Source organism: Ovis aries, chromosome 16 (assembly GCF_016772045.2).
Source record: "Ovis aries strain OAR_USU_Benz2616 breed Rambouillet chromosome 16, ARS-UI_Ramb_v3.0, whole genome shotgun sequence".
NCBI classification, from domain to species: Eukaryota; Metazoa; Chordata; class Mammalia; order Artiodactyla; family Bovidae; genus Ovis; species Ovis aries.
The window spans coordinates 36,083,424-36,109,656 of record NC_056069.1 but is presented as its reverse complement, the minus strand read 5'-3'; the positions used below and the strand labels follow the sequence as shown (position 1 = coordinate 36,109,656).

The 26,233-nt window shown below is 39.6% G+C and overlaps 1 protein-coding gene across 4 annotated transcripts in view; it reads right to left on the bottom strand.

The window, feature by feature from the left end:
• Window positions 1-560: 560 nt before the first annotated feature.
• The window catches only part of LIFR (LIF receptor subunit alpha), a 110,233-nt gene continuing 84,560 nt past the window's right edge, over window positions 561-26,233 (bottom strand). For all 4 annotated transcript variants that reach the window (XM_060400477.1, XM_060400479.1, XM_015101316.4 and 1 more), the window contains 9 exons: window positions 24,538-24,608; window positions 22,046-22,259; window positions 18,339-18,518; window positions 16,312-16,413; window positions 15,551-15,718; window positions 10,690-10,851; window positions 9,696-9,789; window positions 7,942-8,020; window positions 561-7,569 (listed from right to left, as the gene is read on the bottom strand). In XM_060400477.1, coding sequence (XP_060256460.1) covers window positions 6,949-7,569; window positions 7,942-8,020; window positions 9,696-9,789; window positions 10,690-10,851; window positions 15,551-15,718; window positions 16,312-16,413; window positions 18,339-18,518; window positions 22,046-22,259; window positions 24,538-24,608 — 1,691 coding nt within the window. In that variant the 3' untranslated portion in view covers window positions 561-6,948. The remainder of the gene's footprint in view (window positions 7,570-7,941; window positions 8,021-9,695; window positions 9,790-10,689; window positions 10,852-15,550; window positions 15,719-16,311; window positions 16,414-18,338; window positions 18,519-22,045; window positions 22,260-24,537; window positions 24,609-26,233) is intronic.

Sequence of the window (26,233 nt, the reverse complement as noted above, 5' to 3'; positions counted from 1 at the left end):
CTTCAGGTTAAATACAGGCCCATTCATAATACATCAGTTGTTACTCTGGGTCAGCAGAGGCGGCATAATGCTAAAGACTTCATTTTACCCCCTTTTGAAATTCCATTTAAGATCACTTCATACTTCAAAATTATTGGGGTTTTGCTGAATCAATGACTATATTTCCAAATTCAAAAACTTGACAATAAAGTTTTGATATATTTTTAGAATCTCCAGAAATGTTTAGGTTATTCCCAGAGGAAATAAATTAAAAGCCATACTTTAAGGACCAGTATTTATTATTTGTTTTAAAATGCTGGTTCCCCATTACTTGTTTTTATAGTTAACTTCTTTGGTAAATAGAATGTAGATTTAGTGGAATATATGGAAGGTTTTATCAATGACATAGCAATATATTAAAATATTAAAAATTTAGTCATAGCCCTATGTGATTGCTTCACAGCCACTGTAATTTTTGAGACAGAACCAAAAGTGTTAACAACAAAGCAGAAACCATTTCTCTCAAGTGCTTAAAATAGGAGGAAACCATCCCTCCCCCCATCCTAAATAATGCCCAAATCTGTCAGTGTAAGAAAATATATTTATTTTTTCCATGACAATACTATGATAAAATTGTTAAATACATGCATGTTTTAAAAACAGACATAAGTAACATCTTTAGAGTTAACAGCCAAGCATACTAGTTTTATATTTAAGTGTCTTAGTAATAGGTTACTTATAATTCTATGTTCTTGCTATGACCATGTTTCCCAAAAGATATGGACACTAAATTCTGAAATTATACAATGATATAAAATGTCCAAATTTTTCCTTTTAACAGCAACATAATTTCCAAATTTTCATTAAGGCAGAAAATACTTCAGTTGTTATCTCTGTAAATGGAATGATTTTATTCCATGTTAAACTCGAAATTCTGTGAACCAGACTGAAACACACAAATATACTGCAATCTATAGAGTTTGCTTCCTGCATATGTGTATTTAAATGTTTCCAGACATGATTAAGCACAATTTTTAGGTGCAGAACATCACAACTGATCATTCAGGATTAAAAAAAAAAAAGTCTGTAGTGGTAACATTTCAAGAAATTAAACAGTTTTGGATTTGCAGTTTCTCCCTATCTTTCAGCTACATTTGCACACACCTGACCAAACAAAAATTAGTAAACAGTTAACTAGTATTTATAAAAAACTGAAAATATTTAACATATAACATCCCCTTTAAAAAAACACTCATTCTACAAACAACCTTATAAAAGACAAAAACCTATATCTGTTCACAGTATGTGTATTTTGTAAACAGTAATTCACTGTAATGCAATTTTGAAAGTAAAAAATGGTGACTGTCTAGCATTGTAAGGACCTCTGACTTGTAGCTGGCTGACAAAAGAGAAGGAAAGGGAACACACTTCTATGAGCAAAGATGAGCACTTTAAAACAACTCTACCTTTGGACATACTTTAAGGTGGCACCATCTCAAACTGAGGATGTCTCTCTATCCAGGCCAAATTTTTTCAAGCAATTCTGAATTGAAATGTAAAAAAAAAAAAGCCTTGTCCCTTTTGGAGGAAATAATTGGATAAATCCCAATCCCAGGAATATCTACCCTTCCACAACCATGAGTGGAAGAGGGTTTCTTTTTTGTTTTATTCATAACAGTCACATTTTTCTGAAACATTATGCTGGAGGGAAAAATTGGAATTGAAGGATATATCATAAATAATGGGGAAAAGTATTGAAAATCAAACTGAGGAGATTTGAAAAAAATTTTTATGAGAATTATTCAGTATTATTTTCTATAATCAACTACAAAAATACTAATGCTAAGGTTAAACCTAACAGTTAACTTGTCCATGTTTTGTAAATAAAATTGCTTTACCACCTAGAAATCTTTTGATCTTTTATAATATACCACTAGAATGCTTAGGAAAAAATAGTAATGTACAAAGAAATTCAATACACAAGTGAAATTCAATCAGGTATACAAATTATTTTTGGATTCTGTGCAGTGTAAGGTCTATATTGTTAGAAAATTTTTTAAAGTTCTGATTGGCTACTGCAAAGGCAATTTTAGATGATATATGCATTAATAAAAATTAATTCCTTATTAATTGAGCATTCATTTTTTTCCCCAACTCATCTTTTAAGTTTTTGGGTATTCAGTTACAGCAACCAAAAATTACTTTTTCTATTTGGTTAATATTCAATCAGTGACAGTTTACTTATTTAAAAGCTTTCAAATTTATTGTTTCTGTATTTCTTCAACTACACACTTGCACATTAAAAAAACATTCAGAGGGTTTCTCTCTAAAAATACTACTTTTAATTTTCACAAAAATGTCCCACAGTTAGAATTTGTCTCACACATGTAAATTCTCTTGATAACATGATTTATAATCCAAAATATTAACATTCTTAATGTAGGGAGAAAGAAATGCTATTCATGATTAAAAATAATAGAATTCCATTACAATCCAGTATCATAATTATAAGGATTTGGATATATTCAAATCACATCCCATGAAACTTTACCATATACAACAGAGTCTGACATCTCAATTAACAGAATGTTGTTCTTTAATCTATTACCAGAATTAAAGATAGTTCATTTGTGTTAAAATCAGCATGAATATGATCATGTAATAGTTAAAAGACAAAAAAGTACTAACTGAAAAGGAATAAGAATCTCACCACCTAATTGAAGTAAGAGGTTTAAATATTAATAGCCTTGGCACATAATCCTCGGAGGTATAAATAGACCAAATTCAAAACAAGTCATTTCCAATGATATTCTAAGGTCATGACTAAAAGCTACATTGCCAGTAAGTTTAGCCACAAATCATTTTCTTTTGTCAAAGATTTTCTTCTGGATATAAAAAGTAAAATGGCCATGGTACCATGAAACTTTGTTTTAGCAGGAAGTATCAGTTTAAAATAAACGCTTTTATCAGGAGAATGAGTGCTTATTCTAATCAGTAAAACTCACACATCAATGTGTTGATTTGCTAGAACCAACTTAATTGGTTGGTACAAACATGTCCCGCATTGTAAACCCATCATATAAAAGTTACTGTGAATATTTAAAATTAGATTAGAATAAGGTATCTGTGTGAGACCCAAGTTTTCACTCAACCTGTGGAGTCACTTCTACAGTAGATCTGAGTCTGGGAGCCAATGGTCTCAGATCTATACACGCTAGATCTTGGCATGCACCATCCTGCAGGAGAACTCTGTTGAATCAACACATTCTGGGATGGGACTCAGTCAGTAAAAAACCTGACTGAATTTCCATTATGTGCCTAGTCATAGTGATTAACTAATGATCCCACATTTCACTTTTGAGATGCCCAATTTTATACTTTCAAAATAAGGGGGGAAATGTATGTTATAAAAGATACACAAATTTTAACATGGTTCAGAACAGAAAACAGTAAAAATTACCTTAAATAGAAAAAAAATTTTTTATCAGATTATGTGCCTGAGCAGTAGAAAAATTTGAGATAATATTTTCTGGATATTAACAGGTTAGGGAGCACTTTTATTTCAAACTATCGCTAAAACTGATTCCAAATTCCTTTCGGAAGAAAACATTCACATGTCTCCTTCACTAAACTACATCTAATTATTCAAGTACAAAAAAGGACTGTGATGTTCTTTAAATATGGACAGTATGAACACAACTAAGAAATTACAGGACTAATTTCCAATAAGAATACAAGTTGCATGAAGGTTTAAGAACGTGACTTTTACCACAGTTTCTGAGAGTGCAAAAGGACTAGATGTTCTCAATGCAATCCTTCAGATCCATGAGCCGTGAAAGCAATGCTGGTATGGAAAATGAGGCTGAAACTTCTGCCTTTAAATTTTTCTGGGAATGGCTGCCACTCTGTGTAAACTGCAGGGCTGGAGCACCTCTATCACTGAAGCACATAAACACCCAACTATCCAGATAACTGGGCCACAGTGTCAAACTCAGGCTCCTACAGGTTTAGCACACTGAAGACTTCAATTGTATATGGATGCTAGTCCATGCAATACGCAATTTATAAGGCCTATCTAGTGTCAAAAGCCTGGCTAAGTCTTCCAAGAATATTTTTATGTTAAATATTATTTCAGATGGCCACTCATTAAGAGAAATATAGTCACAATGACCATCAGAATCTCCGTTCCTCACAAGGGAAGTTTGGTTTGCTGGCTTGGAGGAGATGTGAAAATGTATCCTTTACATGGCACTAATCAAGACATACTGGGATATATTTCAGACATTTAGAATTTTCTAACCAATGATTGGGCTTAACTGGAAACTTTGGCAGGAAAGGTGGGTTTCCCAATCAGGAAGGGCTGGAGGGAAGCCCTCCCTCAGAAGAGGAGCTAATCTGACTGCACAGAGCAAGGTCTTATTAGAGCACCTCTCAGCCATGTGCAGGGTCCTGGCACTGAGCATTTACCAGGGTCTGCAGTGACACAGACAACCGGATATGGGACAGAGGGTGTCTTCTTCCCCTCTCCCTGTGCCCAGGTGCCCAGAGGCTGGGTGGTAATCACTTCCCACCTGCAGCTCAGGTCTGGCAGTCTTCAACAGGGGAAAGATGGAGAAATCTGTTCTGACCTCAGACCTAAGCCACATTCTTCTAAGCCTGTCACAAGTAATAAGGAGCCTGCCCAGACTTAACAGAGAGACATTCTGCTGCTCATTAATCCAGCGATCCTGTGTGTGGATTCCCAGGGGCAGGGGAGAGGTGAGCTGCTCTCTGAATCTTCATACAGAAAAAGCTATGAAGCCTTGGACGGAGTGAGAGGACTTGAGAGCCCCGGTGAAATGCACCATGAGCCGAACAAAGGAGTCGTTATGTAGGTAGATGGTAGCAGCTGCAACACACATGATGGAAATCAAAACAATCTCTTCCGGCCTTTTTCCATTATCTCAGGTTAGTGGAGTGAAGATCAATAAACTTCTACCTTGGCCTAGAGACACTTTAGAGGCCTAAACACTTATCCTAAAGAGATGAGGCACAGGACTGGTCAGTTTTGACCAGAAAAGAGGCATGAACTGGGGGAAAGAAGGGTGTGGTCACAACAAGCTTCTGCAGGGAGAGAAAGCAGCTCCAGGGCTCAGTGTCTGGGGTGGAAGCAAAGGGAAGGAGCCCAACAGCAGAAATAGCAGGACAGAGCAAACTGTTTAGAGGTGACTCTGGTTTGATACAACTTTCATTGTTGAAAATACCTATGAGCTATTATGTGGTTTTACTGTACTATGTGTATACATAATTAATTGCACTTCACTCCACATGTTCATCTACCAGGAAGCTCTGGGATTTAATTGAATCCTAGCGATTAAAATCAGGATTCATAAAGCAGAGTACTACCTAAGTAGATTTTTGTCCCTTGTTGAGGCTTTTTTCTACAACATGGTTTTTATATTGATACATCATGGGCTAGAAAAGAAAAAAACCTGATTCATTATGTGCACATACACTACAGAATCTCAAATGATAAATAAAAAGGGACTTATCGTGACTTCTTCAGATCTTCCAAATTTTCAGGTACTCTGGCCTTAACTGTCAAAAGATAAAATACACAAGACAACCTGAGGGCAGGGAAAATATAAGATACAGTTTTTAGTTCTTCAATCTGCTTCTCCAAGAACCACACTCATTCCAGACATCACTTGTGAAGATCAGGGGTGGACAGAGAATGCTGTGAGGACCCCACTCTAGACATCTCCCAGAGCACCTTTAATACAGGTATGCCCATGGATTCAAATCCTCTGTAATGACATTCTATATGAAAGAGCCCTTGAGCAACTGTCCCTGTTAGGAAGCATTATCTTTTTTAGTTTTATATTGAAAAGTTTGAGGACTGAAACAACTAGTTTGGACTGATGAAGAGGAAGGAACTGCTAAGATGTGCGATGAGAAAGAACACCTGTTAGCAGGTGTCAGAGATGCTCACGCTGCCCAGGCAACCAGGGCTCAAAGCGTGGTCTTCTCAGGAGGAACTGAGGCCAATCCCACCTATACAGACAGCTGATGCTGCCAGATATTGCTTAGTAGTCGTCTCAAATAGTAAGTCACTGGAATCCTGTGTTTATGAATAATATTGAATTTGCTCATACATTTATAAAACTGACACTGTCATAAAAAAACACAATTAAAAAAAATCTACAGTCTTAGAAATTTACTTTTAAATATTAGGGCAACCTAATAAGGGAAGCTAGCACAAACACTAAAAAATAATGGAACAACGTAAAACGCCTACCAAAGCAAGGAGACATGATTCTGATTTTGGCTGGTCAGTTTCACGCTCGTTTTCCAAGTTTGTACCCCTGAGAAAACTGTTTGATAACCATTATACAGTAGGCACAGAAATCAGCATACTTTATCAAACAAAACACTAAATAGCTGCTGCTACATTAAAAATTATATTAATTTTTTTAAATGCTGTGGATAAAGAATAATGTCAAAAGTTTCCAAATCTGTGCTTGGTTTTCACCTGGAATGGAGCAAATGTCAGGCAAGTAACATCACCTGTTACTTTGACATTTTACCCCCCTGCCTGCAAATCTGCGTGCAATTCCATAAATTATGTGTGTGAGAAAACCAGATGAACGACAGAGCAGAATATAGCTGCTTCAGGGTTTGTTTTGCATGAATGGGCCTGGCACTGCTTGTTCTTGAAAAACTTCTTGAAGGCAGAGTAGTGTGAGAATTCTTTGGCTCGAATCCCAAATAGCTCCGAATTGTGAGTTGTGTGGATCCAATTTCTGAGTTACTGTTCTGTGGCTTTGAGACTGTATGAAAAGCACATTAACACTTCTTAGTGTGACTTGTGAGAGTGAAGTCCACCCCACTAGCAACACTTCACAGGATCCCTCCAAGGTGCCTTCGGTTGATGTGGCAGCTCCAGCAATGGGGGCTTATTGAGATGGTGGACTGAAGTAACGGGGACACTTAATCATTTGGTTTGCTCTGAAAAAAGTTTGTAAAGGACCATCCTCCTCCACTTGATTTAGGAGAATCTTCATCTTTAGGTGGAATCAAAAATTGTCGGGAGTTAATGGAGCATGGACTTCCAAAAGACACAATCTCACTGTTGCTGTCTGTGGACCGAGGTGAGTCTGGAGATACCAAGTTCCAAGTATTTACGTTTGCCTGAGGTCTGTAACCTGCAGTTTTATCTAAGTCATCATCTGCATCCAGGTCGTCTACAGTGGAAGTAATGGGGAGGTGCATCTGCGGCTTATAGCCTGCTCCCCCTACGGGGTCACTGTCCAGCTCCCCCTCTGGTTTTGCCTGAGGCTGGTACATGGACTGGATGTCAATGTAGATGACTTGTGAGCCCCCGCCGCCTTCTGCTCCTGGGTTCGCTAGCTCTTCCTCGATGACCGGTGGGCAATAGGACACAACCACGTGGTTCTCGGGTTCTGCGTCAGAGCGATCTTCTGGACGCTCAGCCACCGGAGAAATTATTTCTGTATCTTCTATTTTGGGAGCCACTGACCGAGTTTCCAGAACCTCGACGTTATTTGGGGTACAAGGATTCATTTCCAATGTTTTAAGAGCACTGTTTCCCTAGGAGTAAATTTTAAAATAGGGATTAGGGATACCATGAAAAGCTGCTGCGATGCTCCTTCTACAAAAAGAAGCATTATTTTATATATTTTTCACAGATGCTTATAAAATTGCATCTCTACTACTCATCCTAGAGCAAAGCTACTTTTTTCTACATATCAGTATCTTCCTTGTTCTTCATAGCAGTGAAAAGAAAAAAGAGCATGCACAATTTAAAATTAATAATTTTGCAAGTTCAGCAGATGGTCAAGCACTGCTGTTTTCTTAGTACATTTTACTGTTCATGACACTGGCATGTTAAAAACTTTTCACAAAAGACTAAAAAAAGGAAGTCAGTACTTCAAAGGTAAATGTAAGAAAATGAAGGATTACCTCACAGACACTCTTTTGAAACTGTAAAGCTTTACAATTTTCTGGATTTGGAATATCAGGATAGAAGGTTTCTTTAATCCTTTAAATAAAGATTAAATACATTTAATAATTAAAGGATTATCAGTTAGACAACGAGTTAGTAAGTTATCAGGTTTATTTTGACGTTTTATATGAATATGCTAATGAACACATGAGATAAAAAGGGAAAATCATTTTCAGTTTGATCGGTTGCTAGAACTTTCATACAACGCATTCAGAGGTTCCTATCCAAAAACTACAAATAGTGCTTCTGTTTCTAGAACTATAATATCTTATGTATCTAATGAAAATGGAAAGAAAAGAGTTAAGATGCTGACTGTGCTGTCAAGTCAAAAGATACAGGCATTACTCATATAACCAAAATGCTCATACTGTAGACTGGATTCAGTACCATTAACTACTTGAGAACATATTTGCATTTTCCATTCTCTACTACTCAAAAAAGACTTTTCCTGGACTATCAGAAAAAGGAAGGCTATTAATCTTAAGCAAAAACTAAACACAAAAAGGAAATTTGCTTAGTGCCCTATCATAGTTACAGCTGTTAAAAATTTTTTTTATCGTTTGAAATTCCTATAGGAAAAAAAAATGTTGTCAATGTATGTCCAAAATGCTCTAACTTCCAATCTATCTCCTTATATTTTTTCTGAATGGAAACTGTCTTAAAAATGTGATTTTTGGTAATGAGAATGTGGTTATCAAACAGGGTATTCTATAGTTTTAAACTTACTATACTGATTTATAAGCCAGGATTGCTAGAACACATTCTCTTCTTTACCATGAATGATAGCATTTTGAAGGCCAGTGAGGACCAAATGAAGACAGCCGTTTGCCCGAAGCCCAGCCCAGGACAGCTCCTGCTGGCTGAGCACGAGGCGCGATTTGCTCAGCCCGCTCACCTCAGCTCACACCACTCACGCAGTCACTGCATCCAAACACACACTGCTCTCCAGAAGATCAAGCTCTTTCCAATCTGCGGGCCCTCAGAGAAGCCTTTCTCTCTGCCTGGCACATCCTCTCCTCTTCCCGTTCCAGGGACCTCCACAGGGAAACCTGACCGCCCACAGAGACACGTTTCCCCACTGTTCTCTCACGCGCCCGTGCTCTTTCCAGCACCCACTCACACTTCTCCACGTGTATTTATTAAATGATTATGGGTGCAAGTCCACCCTCCCCACTATTCCATAAGGATCATACTTATTTAGTCTACCACTGTACCTCCCTTCACATGGGAGGGCCATTCACATCTGTTAAATAAATGACCAGATTTTCTAAATAGATCACCAGGACAAGGGAGAGCTCAATCATTAAACTACATTTAACCCTGCGTATAGCTACTGACGTATTTATGCCTGTAAATATATTTTTTTTAGTACAATGGCTACTACTTTAATTAGTAAATATGCTTTTGTGCATGCTCAGTCATGTCTGACTTTCTGTGACCTCATGGACTGCAGCCTGCCAGACCTCCCTGTGCATAGTAGGGAAAATTTACACTTTTCCTGTGTTAAGTTTTAAAACCTGTAAATAATATGCCATGTTCTTGTCTAATATTATCTCCAACATTAATTCTGACCAATATAAATATGTATTACCTAGTTTCCACCAAAAAGGTGTACCTGTTATTTTGTCCAGTCGCAAGTTGTGCCAGACTCTCAACACATGAACTAATCAATCATGCCCTTAAGAACAAAACAGTGAGAGTCAATCATTACCATTCTCGTTTCCGATAGCAAAGGATACTTGTTACCACTCCAATGATGACAGCCACTGCCACTGGGATGAGAATGGCAATAATCAAACCCTCAGCTGAAAAGAGAACATTGCAGAGGTTAAAATCATCATTTTTATATATGAATTCAATAAATTCATAAGACATTTAAGTCAGTAGATTATCTGAAGAAAAAATCCTAACTGCTCCAGAGAAACTGAAAAATTATTAAAACATAACCTTAAAAAGTACTGTAATTTTATACTAGCACATAAGTTCTTTAGAGCAGGGTTTCCCTACTTCGGCACTCCTAACATTTTAGGGCAGATATTTCTTTGACATGTGCTGGTGGGGAAGAGGCTGTTCCACGCACTGGAAGATTAACAGCATCCTTCAGCCTCTAACCACCAGATACCAGTAGCACAATCAAAACGGCACCATACAATGCCAAGTGTCCCTAGGAGGCAAAATCACCCCCAGGTGAGAGCTAACTCCACATGGCCCTCCTTTATTTAAAGGCATGTATGACCTTCAACCCAGGGCTAGAGAACAAGCCTGTGATCAATGAAAGTTCTTTGCTGTTGACCAACTGATCAAGTCTATCTCCTCTACTTTCCGTCTCAAATTTATAAGTGTTGTGCTTTACACTTTTTTAAGGCTGTTTCTTACATTCTTCCCAGGATATGTTAAAAATCTCAGAATATTTCGGGCAAAAAATTTTAAACCAGTTGACCGTAAGTTTAACATGAATTTAGAACTCGAAACTTCAGATATATCCTCAATCCCTTAATTTCTCAAGTATGCATTAGACAATAGGTTCAGATAACTAGTAAGAATAAATATGAAGTCATTTCAGGCCTTTCAACACTGCCCTCCACCTACTTTAAAAGTATAACAAAATGTGAAATTCAAAGAGGGGGTTTCTGTACAAACAAATGTCACTAGAAAACCAATGCCCTTGCGTATGGAAAGCAACTCAATCACAACATTTAACTCACAGTTCTCCTTTGTCACCACAAACATGCTCCTCTCTGGGCCCATTCCTCCACCTGTGTAGGCTCGCAAGACCAGGTGGTAACTTGTTTTACCTTGAAGATCAGCAATCCTCAGTGTCTTCTGGGATATGTCAGTAATATTCTTAACCTTTGTGTCAAAACGACCTGTTTTGCAAGTGAAGAAGATTATTATTGTATCCTGTATCGAACATAGACTGGCGATTTGTTTCTTACATGATATTATACATGTTTCAATGCCATTCTCTCAAATCATTCCACCCTCTCCCTCTCCCACAGAGTCCAAAAGTCCGTTCTATACATCTGTGTCTCTTTTGCTGTCTCGCATACAGGGTTATCATTCCCATCTTTCTAAATTCCATATATATGTGTTAGTGTACTGTATTGGTATTTTTCTTTCTGGCTTACTTCACTCTGTATAATAGGCTCCAGTTTCATCCACCTCATTAGAACTGATTCAAATGTATTCTTTTTAATGACTGAGTAATACTCCATTGTGTATATGTACCACAGCTTTCAGGGGGTTCAGGATTGGGAACTCATGTACACCCGTGGCTGATTCATGTCAAGGTATGGCAAAACCAATACAGTATTGTAAAGCAAAATAAAGTAAAAATTAAAATTAAAAAAATTATTACTGATCTCTATACTATTTTTAAACACCTGGTTACCCAAACTTGTCACATATCATTTTTAAGTGAGTCTGAATGCTAGTCGCCTCCAGGGCCACAGCCTGTACTGCCAGTCAGCACCATGTTCAATTCCACATCTACCAGTTAGCAGCTGGGCTATCTGGATCAGAGTGGTTATCTGGGTTATCACAGTGGTTATTTGAACCACTCTGAACCTGAGTTTCTCTAACTGTGAAATCCCATATCATGACTTAGCTCTCAGAGCTGTTTCGAAGCTCTCAGAAATTTCCATGCACATTCTCTAGAATAATGCCTGGCATACAGCAGGCAATCAATAAAAGTCTCTTTTCTTTCTGTTACTCAGAGCATGAAAACCCACTGCAACCCAAACCCATGGGGGCAGGGACACTGTCACTTGAGCTGACCATCTGTCTGTGAGTGAAGTGAGAAACTCAAGGGAGCGGGAGCACGAATCAATGGAGATCACTCCAAATGACTCAGGAAACCGAGGTCTCAAGTAAGACACCAGTGAGGAGGCCATGGAATTGTTTTAAAAGGAAATGAGAAGAATTGTTTAAACTATTGTTTTTTTAAATTTTAACCAAAATAGTGCAGTTCAATAGCATATGGCTAATAAAAAGCAGCAGTTGCCTGCCTGCATCTCCCTCCCCCGCAACCAATCACTTCAAAATCAAGTTATCAGTTTCTGTGGGTATTCACTTCCATTTCTGAAATAAACTTAGACTGGTGCTGGTTTAGTCACTACGTCATGTCTGACTCTTGCAATCCCGTGGACTACAGCCCATGAAACTCCTCTGTCTATGGGATTTCCCAGGCAAGAACACTGGAGTGGGTTGCCATTTCCTTCTCCAGGGAATCTTTCTGACCCAGGCATTGAACCTGGGTCTACTGTACTGCAAGGCAGTCTCCTGCACTGCAGGAGCATCTTCTTTACTGACTGAGCCACTAGGGAAACCTAAATTGGTAGTGCTTGACTTAAATTTTAGATGTTAGCTCTAACACACAACCACTAGCCCTTCTCCCCTCAACGCCACATCACTGGCAGAAAAACATAAAAAAAATTGGTAAATTCAGTGTTTATATTATCATGATTATATAAACATGAAGTACTGCTAAGACAAACTGCTTGAGATGATCATGTTTCCTTTCTTTTCTGTTGTTTTAATTGCCTTTCTTCCTTATTTGTTTGATGTACCAGTTACTAATTCTCCCCACATCCTTCAATGAATATTCAACACAATTTTCCATGTGATCCAACACAACTAAGTCCCAGCGCTGTGGCCTCTCCCAGCCCCTGTCCGCTCTTCATCAGGTTGCTTCCCAGGGCGTCTTCTCTGGACTGAAAGCCTTCCAGGGGCCCTTGTCCCGGGACTCCCCGCCCCACTTATTTCCTCGTGTGGAGGCCCACTTTTCTAGTAGATGTTGGAGAAGGGATAGCTGGGGGAAGCAATATGTGTAGCCTCGCCTGTCTAAAAATGTCTTCTTCTATTCTCACAGAAGTAGTACAGATACTACTGTATCTGTAGATAAACTGGCTTGACTGCAGTTATTTTAGGCTGAAACAATTTTTTACTCAGTATTTTAGCCGTAATATCTTCTAGTATCTGGTATGTTGTTGAGAACTGCCATTCTTATTCCTGATCCGGGCACCATAACTGCTTTTCTTTGTTTCTAGGACTTTTTCTTTATATATTAGGTGCTCTGAAAATTCACCATGACATATTCAGCATAGATCTATTTCTCCATTTTACTGGTGTATTTAATGGCACCTTTCACTGCATACACTGAGGTCTTTTGGTTTTGGGAAATTTTCTTGTGCTATTTCTTTGATAATTTCCTTCCCTCCATTCCACTCTTCTCTCTTACAGAACTCTTATAAAGGAGGACAGGGAAGGTCTTTGACTCAAGCTGCAACTTTCTTTTACCTCCAAGTCTCTTTTGCCTGTGTCTCACTTTCAGAAGAATTCCCCCATTTTAATATTTCTACTTCTATTTAACTCCTTAAAAATTTCCTCAATCACAGTTTTAATTTGGAGGAATTCATAACCATCTTCTGTTTGTTCCTTTTTAGAACATCATGTCTTTTCAATAAATAGTTGTACCTCAACTATCCAAGAATAGTTTGTTTTTTTTTTTAAATTTCTCTGCCTTCCCATGTAACATTTGTTTCCTCTGATTTCTCCTGCTGTCTGTCTTGCAGGTTAGAAGCTTTCTCAATCATCTGGCTACTCAATCATCCCTGGCTACTACTCATGTTTAAAAGTGAGCCACTAAAAGGCTCACTGGAAGCCTGGTGTGCACAGGTGGGGTTTAGAGGTAGGTGGGCTTCATGTCTGTTACTGACAGGAAATGACCAGCTGGGTTCCTGGCTTTTCATTGGGGTAATCCCCTGAATCTCGGCATGTTTTATGTCTTTTCTCAGGAACCATTTAATCCTCTCACCTCTTGTCCGGGAAACATGCCTAGCTGAAGATCTATTAACCGTGTGGAAAGGAGGAAGAAGGAAGGTTACACTGTCCGCTGTGGTCTCCCCTGCCTGGAGGCTCTCTGGTTCGGAATAAATCTGTTCTCATTCAGGGGAGAGGGCACTCACATGACATGCTGTAGGACTCGGGCGTTTTAACTGATGTTTACACGCCTTCAGTCAACTCCTGCTGTTCAGCCCAGATTCCTCCTAACCACTGGCATCCACTGCTAGCCCGTCAGGATAAACCAGACCACTCCTAAGTGACGCTCGCCCGACTGTCCACCTAGACTGTCCCACCGTCCACTCCTCCAGTTCACTCAGCCCACTTCCACGGTCTAATGTTTCTATGTCCTCTTTTTTGCCTCTCCGGTTCTTTGTCTTTATTGGCTTTATGGGTTTTTTGCTTTTTGTTTTTTTCCTCTGTTTTACTCTAATTTTAGGGACCAACCCACTCAAACCAGAAGTCTACGTGCTATAATTTTAACTGATTCAAGTGCAAAATTTCTGAGAACCTGAGGTTCAAGTGCAAAATTTCTGAGCTCCTGAGGGAAATTACACCAGGCTCTGGTGTCATGTCTGGGCTTCCCTGGCGGCTCAGATGGTAAAGAATCACCTGCAGTGCAGGAGACCCGGGTCCAATCCCTGGGTTGGGGAGATCCTCTGGAGAAGGGAATGGCAACCCACTCCAGTATTCTTGCCTGGACAATCCCTTGGACAGAGGAGCCTGGTGGGCCACAGTCCATGGGGTTGCCAAGAGTTGGACATGACTGAGCACTTTTTTTTTCTGGACATTTGCAGAATCTGATAGTTGGGGTTTGCCTCAACTCTGAAGGTTTAGGAAATGCAGAACTCCGTGATTTGGGGCAGGCACACGTTTATGCAGCTGTTTTCCAGAGGTGACTAAACTAATGCCCAGGTGGGCAGCATGTCCCTGTGGCACTGTTTGTTATCCACTTGTCAGACAGTCATTAAATAATTAAACGGTTTCTTTCCAAGAAAAGGTCATTAAGGAAAACAAAAGCTCTCAAACTGAAGAGATGATACACGCTTGTGTTATTCAGTCATAAATAAGAAGCTTCTGACTTTGAACAGAAATGTCATTGAGGGTTTAAAGCCAAAAGTCTGCATAAACATTTCTGTATTTGTAAATTTGAGGATTCTCAAAGGTCTCTGTGCATACACTTACCAATTGTCAAGACTGACTCTTAAGTTTTTAAGATTTAAGGGACACACACATGCTCTATCAAGCCAATTAAGTTTCCCAACTCATTAAGGCCTTGCCTAACTGTGAGGATAGTTCTTTGTCAAATAAAAGGAGGCTCTGAAGCCATTTTTTAGGTTCCTGAGTTTTCACTTCCATCGGCATAAATGCAGGAAGACTTTTTTTTTTCTTAAGGTAACCTTCATAAGATGCTTTGTTATGCATCATTCGAGATTAGTAAGAGATCTTCTCTGTCCTGTGAGGATCATAATCAAAGGCCTCAGAATAAATGATTTAAATGATTTCTTAAAGACCACATGCCATTTATTACATACTAAAATCTTGAAAAATCTCATATTCATCAAATGACTTCATTTTCACTTCCTTATTGTTCAGTTTTGGAGACCAGTTTGAACTATTCAGTAGCATTTTCTTTTACCTTTTCTTTCTTCTTTCTCTCCATTTTTTGTAATTAATATAGAGCTTCTAAGAAACAGTATATACTTATTCTAGTAATTTACTCACCTGATTCCAAACCCATTATCTTAGATGTGTCTCTCTCTCCTTTTTCAAAGTAAAATAAATATCCTCTTAAAAATCCTCTAAGCTCTTCCACAGGAATTTCTTCCCATTTCACTAATATAGAATCTGCAGATGTATCCTCAACAGTAAAATTTGGAGCAATAGCTGGAGCTGTAAAAGAAAAGAAGCCCACACTTAGAGGAGAGTTTACTAATACAGAGCAAGACATTAAGATTTAATGAGATTTCTAGCCTCAAAAATAGCTGAATCTGGAATTAGAACATTATTCTTTATTTAATCATAAACTTTCACATATATTATCACAGCACTTTTACTATGAAGATACAAGGGTAGAACTTACAACTTTCAGGTATAAAACATATCTGGGGGGGTTTGCAAAACCTATGCAAAATCTTTAAGTGGCTACTCCAATAGACTATTTCTATTTCCCCTTTTTAATGATAGTCTTAAATAAACAGTTTTTAAAATTTGTAAAAGTACATAGTAAATCTTTTTGACATCCAAAATAAGACTTAGTTTTCTCTATGACAAGAGTAAAACTGTCAAATGTAAACATTAAACAAATGGAGTAAGAATAAGTAATTATCAATAATTTTACAGTTATCATCTAACTTATTTTTCTTTCTTGAACTAATACACATCTCAATTCAATCTATTTGTAGAATTCAATCTTAAAATTGATGTCTACTTAAAATTTCTCATGTTATCTTCAACTCTTAAGAAAACTTACCCATTTAACTTACCCAATTCTTCTACATATCCAATTATAGAATGTAATAATTGATATCCTTGATTTCTGCACCCATACACCGAAAAATTATATCTTACACCTGGTCGAAACTGATCTACAGGATGAACACAATCAGTAAACTTTCCTAAGTACATATGGCTATGAATATCTATTTTAGAAATATCAAACTGAAAATAACTCACTTTGAAATTTCCAAAGCTAATTTTACAAAGATTACAGAAAATAATTTGCGTTTCCAAAACTAGTAAACATTCAGAGTGAAAAGTGACTTGACAAAAATTAAATTCACATCTGTTGCAATGAAAAATTTAGTATTATAACATGACATCATCTTGAAGGGGGAAAAAATGGTAATCAAGGTTTTCATTTTGTTCCTTCAAATTAAGCAAAGACAACTTCTTCCTAGATTTGGTCCTGGGTCAGTTTTTGAAACAGCCCCAGGTCTGTATCACACCTCTGAAAAGCTCTTCCCTAACTAGGGTTATTTGTGGGTTGGAAAGAACCCATTGCTCTTCCCTTGTTCCAAGAAGCAGATACTAAAATTTCCACTGTACAGGACACCTAGGGGTTAAAGGAAATGGGACTTAAGAGTCTATTCCTCTTTACGGCATCAGCATTTAGTGCTATTAATTCCCCAAGACATACAAGAAAAGCATTTTAACTTCGATCCAAGTTAATCACTTTCAACTGTCTCCTCAATACAATGCAAAGCAGGGTGGACCTAACAGGACTCCTGGCCTGGAGCAGCTGGCAGGACAGATGTGAGCAGCTAACAATAAGATGCTATGCGGGGCCTCTGCATCGAAGGTCCTCCTTCTCACCCTACAGGTTTCAACTTCATCTTATATCCCAGATATTCCAGCTAAAGAGACATTTCTCACCTTCCCGCATCATTCCACCCTGCCCCAGTCCATTCTGATCATTCTTTAAGGCCAAAGTGAGAAAGGAGGGAAGAGGGGTCATAATTTATACAGAGCACACTATGGCTGTGTAAGGTTGGGCTGTACTTCACTAGTAAGGGACGACGCACTCGTCAAGGAAAAAGAAAGCCAACCATCGAGGCCTTGGCCAATTATGCACATGAAAGAATCTGGCTGTATTCCAAGTAGAGATGGAAAAAAAAATCTGAAGCTCCATGTAGGAATCCAATGCATGGGGCTCACCCTGACCATCTGACAGTGAACAAGTAAACGAGCAGAACGTGATTCCTGGCAGAGAAGGCTCAGCAGCTGCTCGCTCTCCTGCACTTCACTCACACGTGAGGGAGAATGGGGCTGGTGGGGGGGGGGTGGGGGGGGTGGTGATGTCAGAAGCTTCACTACCAACAGGTTCCACAGTTCCCACAGGCAGAGACACACTCGCTCGTGCCAGGGGCTCAGAAGGAACAGTGATGGTACAGAGACGCTAGAGCTCCCAAGGCCAAGGCTGGCTAGGCCTGAGGCAACTGCACACCCGTCTTGGCTGCATCATCTTAGGCTTGCAGCTCCTGAGCTGCCCCCCGGCCCTCACTGCATCCCTGACCTGCATCGGGGAAGTGCTAATGGGTACAAGTCCTTTGTGCTCAGTAACCCGGCTTGTGGGCAAACAAGGGCAAAAAGGTGGCAAATGAGGTCATTATAATTATAAACAATGCTGTGCTGAACATTCTTAGATGTACATCTGTGCTGCTCTTGGATTTTTTTTCCTTAGAATACATTCCTAGACAAGTAACGACGAGATCAGAGTCTATGAATTGTTTCACACACATACTGCCACAAACTGCTTTCCAAAACAGTTAAACCAATCCATAACCAGCCCAGTGGTGAGGGGGAACAGTCACTGCACTGCAACCAGTAACTCCGCGTGCTGCTCTTAAAAAAAAAAAAATTTTTTTTCTGGTGGTTAGCCGCTGTAGTGTATACAGAAATAGAAACATAATGGTGTACACACGAAACTTGCATGATGTTATTCTAAACCAATGTCACCTCGATAAAAGGTAAATCTTAAAAATATCTTTAAAGAACTCCGAGAGACACCTACCAGATTCTATTACAGTTTCAGTGCTGTTTGAAGGGATTTTTTTCCAGTCCATGAGGCAGGGTCCAGACTGAGATGAGTTACACCACTTAATTACATAGTCGCAGGTCATGTTGGGGTCATAATTCCAAGTGAGGAGGATCCTATTTCCCATTCCAAGAGCCTGCTCTATTTTGAGATCATCTTCAAGAAAGAAGGATTTTTACTAGTGTTAAAAATAATGTTTTCAGGTAAACCTCATGAAAATGAGCCAGAATTATACACATCATTTCATTGTACATACACTGCAAAATGGTGCTAAACTAGATAAACCTTTAGCCAAGTTTAGAAATGCTGCTCTATGGCAATTACTTGGTCATACAGATCAACTCTGCAGCTGGAAAAAAAAAAAAATAACAAAGAACCAAGGATCAGGTAGTGACATAGCTGGGCCAGGACATGAAGCTCAAGAGCCACGATGAATGGGGGCAGAGGTCACGGCACAGCTGGGGAGGGAGGCTGGAGAAGGGCAGGCCTGGGTGGCCAGAATCTCCCCTCTCATCATCCACTATGGATGTGGGCTCCATGAGCGCAGACGGGGGCCTGTGCCTGCAGCTCCACTCTGGGCACAGACCACGGCAAGCAGGAGCACAACCCCACACAGTGAGTGAATGAATGGTTGTGCCAGCCCCTCACTTCCCTTCAAGGGAGACTGCTGTCCCATGGGTGGGCGGAAGGGATTCTGGAGACAGGACAGGGATGACAGCGATGGGATGGGGTGGCCAGCGTGGGCAGAGAGCAGCACGGATGTGTGAGGTGCACAGGCTGACAGAGGGCGCTGGGGGCCATGATGAGGTTTGTTTTCCCCACCTACCGGATCTCAGCCTCAGCGATAAGGGAGGTCCAAGGTTGGAAGTAAGTAGTGTGGGTTAGAACAGCGTCGCCAAGAGGGAAATTTTCCAGAGAAAACAGGGGAAAGAAGTAATTTCTCTAACTGATGCATATTTAAAGGCTCAGTAAAAAGCCATGGAAAGGTTCTTTTGAACAAAATTTGCATTCATAAGCAACTACTACTAGAAACAAGACAACAATTTGGCCTGGAATACAGAAGACTCTGGATACAACAGCTTCTTGGCTCAATGTGACTAAAAAATCCACACTGTCAGCCTGTGCTGAGGCAGTAAGGCCTGCAACTGGGGAATCCTCAAGGAACCATGATTTGTTCTGAGTTGCAGTAAATGTCTGAAAGCTGACCGCCAGACCACTGTTAGTCCTGTACATTACTACCTCCTGAGAGACACACAGAAAAGGTAGGAATATAGCTTCTGAATTATAAAAGATAAATAGGTATTGCCCATTATTCTGAGAGCCACGAAACACCTAACCTAAATCGGCAGCTTGTCTTGCCACGGGGGTCCACACGGCTTCCCCTGTCCTGTTTTTGCCTCTGCAGCGCTGCCTGCGGACCTCTCTGCTCTAGCGTGCACTGCCATCTGGGCTCTGGCTGCTGCTGCGTGTCTCGAAACATACTGTGTGTCCCTATTCCTTCCTCCTAATGCATCCACAACTGAGTGGAACAAAGAAACAGTTATGTAACAAGCAGTCAGACACTGCCCAGTGCCCTCAAACAAGAACTGAAAAGGTACTGAGGACCCGAACTGGACCAATTTTTCTTCCTTCAGGAGTGGGTGATCATAGAAAGGTGACCCCATACTAGGGCGGGACAGCAAGTAGGGGGGTCAGGGAATGACTCAGAAGAGGAGCTAACTAGGTGAGGAGGCAGGAATGGCCACTGAGAGCTTGTGACTCAAAAAGTTGTCAAGGAAGAATGGACAGTCACTGTTCAGTTCAGTCGCTCAGTCATGTCCGACTCTCTTCGACCCCATGGACTGCAGCACACCAGGCTTCCAGGTCCATCACCAACTCCGAGTTTACTCAAATTCCTGTCCATTGAGTCAGTGTGTGATGCCATTCAACCATCCCATCTTCTGTCGTCCCCTTCTCCTCCCGCCTTCAATCGTTCCCAGCATCAGGGCCTTTTCAAATGAGTCAGTTCTTCACATCAGGTAGCCAAAGTACTGGAGTTTCAGCTTCAGTATCAGTCCTTCTAATGAATATTCAGGACTGATTTCCTTTAGGATGGACTGGTTGGATCTCCTTGCTGTCCAAGGGACTCTCAAGAGTCTTCTCCAACACCACAGTTCAAAAGCATCAATTCTTCGGTGCTCAGCTTTCTTTATAGTCCAACTCTCACATCCATATGTGATTACTGGAAAAACCACAGCCTTGACCAGATGGACCTTTGTTGGCAAAGTAATGTCTTTGTTTTTTAATATGCTGTCTAGGTTGGTCATAGTTTTTCTTCCAAGGAGCAAGCATCTTTAATTTCATGGCTGCAGTCACCATCTGCAGTGATTGTGGAGCCCCCAAAAATAAAGTCTGCCACTGTTTCCACTGTTTCTCCATCTGCCATGAAGTGATGGAACCAGATGCCACGATCTTAGTTTTCTGAATGTTGAGTTTTAAGCCAGCATTTAAACTCTCCTCTTTCACTTTCGTCAAGAGGCTCTTTAGTTCTTTTTTGCTTTCTGTCATAAGGGTGGTGTTATCTGCATATCTGAAGTTATTGATATTTCTCCCGGCAATCTTGATTCCAGCTTGTGCTTCATCCAGCCCAGCGTTTCTCACGATGTACTCTGCATATAAGTTAAATAAGCAGGGTGACAATATACAGCCTTGATGCATTCCTTTTCCAATCTGGAACCAGTCTGTTATTCCACGTCTAGTTCTAACTGTTGCTTCTTGACCTGCATATAGATTTCTCAGGAGGCAGGTCAGGTGGTCTGGTATTCCTATCTCTTGAAGAATTCTCCAGTTTGTTGTGATCCACACAGTCAAAGGCTTTGGCCTAGTCAATAAAGCAGAAGTAGATATTTTTCTGGAACTCTCTTGCTTTTTCGATGATTCAGGGCATGTTGGCAATTTGATCTCTGGTCCCTCTGCCTTTTCTAAATCCAGCTTGAACATCTGGAAATTCACGGTTCACATACTATTGAAGCCTGGCTTGGAGAAGTTTGAGCATTACTTTGCTAGTGTGTGAGATGACTGCAATTGTGCGGTAGTTTGAGCATTCTTTCGCACTGCCTTTCTCTGGGATTGGAATGAAAACTGACAGTCACTGTAACTCATCAAATTTAAAGGGGGAACTGAAGAATTTTAAAATTACATAAAAATTCTTTTCTAAAGCTTATACTGAAGATGAAATTTAGACTTTAAGAAGAATTTATCAGTAAAGGATTCCTATTAATAAAGAATTGTCTTATCAATGAAGCTGTCATTTAAAACAAGTATTTCTTTCTTCCTGTTTAAAAATAGCCTAGCTGGTGTGTCAACTGTCATGGTCTTGGGAAGATGTGTAAAAGCAGTTCTGAATAAGCTGTTAAAATATTTCTTCCTAAGAGTAGTATCTACCGCCATAACTCTACAACATTATGCGTTAAAGTAACTGGGTTTTGTAATTATTTTATCCATCAGTATAGATGCTTCCAGTCAATACTGAAGGCTACTGCCTTTCCATGAATATTTGACAGTAATCTGCCTGTTCCTCCTTACTCATTAGCAGCAGCAGAGGGTATGAGAAGAAAGCTGACTTTATGAGAGCAAGCAACACCGTCGAAATGTTTCACCTTGGTTTCCTGTCCTTACATACTACTTTTACCTTAAGTACTCACCACTGGGAATTTCCATACTAGCTATTTTAGAAGGTGGTGATGAGCCGGCAGAATTTTTTGCCACCACACTGATGATGTAGTCATTTTTATCAAGTTGTAATTCTGCCTTGTGTTGAGTATCAGGAATCTCAGAAAGGGATTTTGTTTCCTCATCTGATGAATATGATACGTTATAAGAAAGTATTTTTCCATTAGCTTCATTAATGGGTAAAGGCTAATAAAAAAAGAAAAATAAATTCTGTTATAAAAATTGGCAAAGGTGATGTGACAAGGCAAGGCCACTGAGTCTAAACTGGATACTTCACTAATCCTAACAAAGTAATGTTAGGAAACATGAGTCATTAACAGTGCACAGCACAGACTTTAAATCCACTGAGATCTGGATAAATCAGGGAAGCAGTGCTGAACGAAAACTACCCTTGCTGTAAGCAGTAGAGTAGATAAAAATATAAAAATTAAGTAACAAAACAATATTTAGCTTCATATTTTTCAGAAGGAAACCAAAAGAAGAGACGAGAAGCAGTGCTCTACTTAAATAAAATATTAAAAAGTATGGCATCATGTTTTTAAAATAGTTATTGTTTTTTCATTTTAAAGTAGTACTTTCTCATTACAGAAAATGTGGAAAATATTAAAAAGTTGGAAGAAAAATCTCCCATATTCCCATTTCTTAAATATTCTTACATTCTGGTATTTCCTTCAAGCTGTTTTTCTAGATGGAGACTTTTATTAAAATTGTTTCAATCATACTATACAATCGTCTATTTTTTTTTCACTTTTCTACAGTACACTCTTTTTTTGGATAATACAATTATATATATTTCTAACAGCTTTATATTTCATATAGCATTTTTATTAGTTTACCTGAATATTTCTTAAAAAAGTAGATTTTAAGTTGTTGCCATTTTTTTTCACAATAAAATGAACCTTTTGGTGCCACACTTTTTTCCCCAGTTAGGATTAATTCCTTAATGTGGCGTCCCAAATCTGGACTTACAGGAAAGGAAATAAACATTCAAATGTCTTTATTTATATATCTAAACTGCTTTTCAACACAATCTCTCCAATTTATACAGCAGTGCATAGGACCCTCTGATCCAGCCACTAATACTCTGCTGAAGACACAGAGGTCCCCGACAGCTCTCTGACGGCCTGGTCCAGTGAACAGGCTACCATCCCAAGAATTGTGGATTTCATTTGATACTGCCCATTCCTTCACGTATTACCCCCATTCCCTTGGTTTCTGCACACTATTTTCTCTGGTCTTCTTGCCCTTCTAACCTTCCCAATCTCCTCTGCTGGTTCTTCAGATGCTGCCACCCCCCACCATGCCACACCAGGCCTCTTTCTACGAGGTGTGCTCTGAGTGATCAATTTACATGCTACTCAAAGCTATGTCTTTAGCTCAGACCTCTCTGGAGCTCCAGAGCCTTACACCAAACTACTGCCTACTGAACAATACTCAAATCATCCTAGTGGTCATGATGTGTATAATCAACATGTCCAAAACAACTTAACTTTCCACCCAAACATGGCAGAACCATAAACTAGTCACTGCGGTTAGAATCTGAATTGCTTCAATATTTTTAATCCTTGGTTAAACATTCATCTAGTCTGAAAATTATCCTAAACTCTCTACATTGAAGTCATCTGTACGATCATTCCTATATTACTGCACAATCTGACAGACAACTGAGAGTAGCTAAGGGAGTTTTCCAGTTAAGAATAAGAGGGGATGCAGAGTCACATACAGACGACCTCCAAGTGATGGAATGTGTACACAACATGCTCGCAGACTTCAAAAATCCATTTTAATCAAAGCCATACTGATGTCAAGTTTTTGCAAAAGTTTACTTTAAATAACAAAATGCACTATTTAAAAGAATCTGGTTATAACTGTTCCTATGAAATCTGATGTAGAAAACAACTGTTTGTGATTTTGATTTTCATAAATCAGCAGTGAAAACATTTGCTCCAATAAGGTTTATGCTCTAGTAAAACATAATGCAATTCATATTTTAGCTAAAATTTTAGAACGCCTTTGTAAAACTTTATAATTCCTGTATTGTAACACAATTTATTTAGGGAAAAACAAATTATGCTGACTGATAAGATATAAAAAGTTGGTTTCCTATTCACTGAAGAGAAAATACAATATTAACACTTACAATTCTAACTCGTGGTTTCCGGCTGCATTTCTGACTAAAGTGAGGTAGATGGAACTCATGAAATTCTCGGTCCTTTATAAGTCTCGTAAAATCAAACTGAAGAATGCCTAGACCTGAGACAGAGGTCCTCACTACAAAGACTGTGGGACGTCTGCAGTGATGAGGAATCTGGAAGTTTTAGAAGCAAGGGTACATTCTAGCAATACTGTCAACTAAGCCAGTCTGGGAAGTCCTGGCTCCCTAATAACCCAAGAACCATATGTAATTTAAGTAGTTTAGCATACTAAAGTTACTTAAATATTCAAGGAAAAATAAGACATTTACCTTCCAATATATTATTAGATTTTTTCCATCAGAACTCCACTCCCTCCAAATATCTGGTCCCTTTGAAGGAACTAGAAAAGAGATTTAAAAGTTAATATTTGAAGATGCATACTATGTCAGTTGATAAGATCAATAATTGGGATGGCAGGGTTTAAAATTGAAATTCTCAATAAAAATGTGAAGCAGTTACTGCTTCTAAGTCATTTTCCACTTAGAAAATGGAGCAATGGAAAAGCCGAGCTCTGAACATCTGCAAAGCGCAAGGTCCCTTACAATGGGTTAACATCACCCTCACATCCCTCAGACGGATTGGGGCTGCCTCTCCATCTCACACCCTCCAACCCCTTCTTCTTCAAGCTGGCTCTGGCTACAGGTCAGCTTCCTGATTGTTCCTAAAACATGAGGAGGACACCCACTCCAGTCTTTCTGTACTTTGTGTTCTCTCTTCCTCTGACTACAACTTTCCTCCTCTGGATTAACTAGTAGCTTCCTTCCCTGCTTCCTTTGTATCTCAGATCAAGTGTCACCTTATTAGTGAAGTCTTTCCCAGCTACCTTACTTAAAATTGCACCCCCTCTCCCCAACCACTTGGCCTTCATTCCCTAGCCCTCTCTCTAGTTTTTATTTTTTTCCATGGCACTCACTGCCACCCAAAATACACTATTATATATGTAGTTTAAAAACTCATTTCTAGTACTCTAACCTCTACACCCCATGGGCAAGAGAGTGCTGTTTTATTCACTGCTATATTCCTGTAACTAGATGATTCCTGACACATGGTAGATGCTTATAGGTATTTCTTAAGTGAATTAAATGCCTTTATTCAATGAGGTGTAAATAAAGTGATTCCTCTTGGCAACAACAGCTCATCAACTAAGGCAAAAGCTCCTGTGGTAACTAGTTTCCAAAAGGACCAATGACGCTGGTCATGGCCCCTGACATTCAGTGTGGTGGTCCCTCCTCCCCGTATCAGGGTTGGCCTGTGCGGCCAGTAGGGTAGAGTAGGCGTGATGTATGTTCCTTCTGAGACTAGGACATAAAGACATTGTGGAAGCTGCCTTGTTTTCTTTTTGACCACTAAATCTGGGTGCTGCTGGCTGCCATGTGAGGACACTCCAGCAGCCCTATGGAGAGACCCGTACAGTGAGGAATACAGACCTCGTGCCAACAGCCATGTGAGTGAACCATGCTGCAAGCCAATCCTCTAGACCCACTCAAGCCCGCAGCCCCCACTCAAGCCCGCAGCCCCCACTCACATCCTGACGGTAGCCTCCTAAGAAACTCTAAGTCGGAGCCACTCAGCTAAGCTGCTCCTATACTTCTGATCCAAAGACACTGTGAGATAACAAATGCTTGCAGTTTTAAGCCACTGAGCTCTGGGGTAATTTGTCACAGCAACAAATAACTAGTACACTCTCTCTCGGGACTCAAGCATGATCCAAATAACTCTTGGATGCGTTATAAAGATCCTCTCATCTCTTTCGTCTTCATGTGAAGAGACAAAATTTGGGTTAATACCTATCAGTTTTTGTCTTACTGTTTCTCTGCTTATTGCTTCCCCCATGGTTCAAACAATGAAGAACCTCCCTGCCATGCCAGGGACCTGGGTTCAACCTCTGGGTCAGGAAGATCCCCTGGAGAAGGGAATGACAACCCACTCCGGTATTCTTGCCTGGGAATATGGATAGAGGAGCCT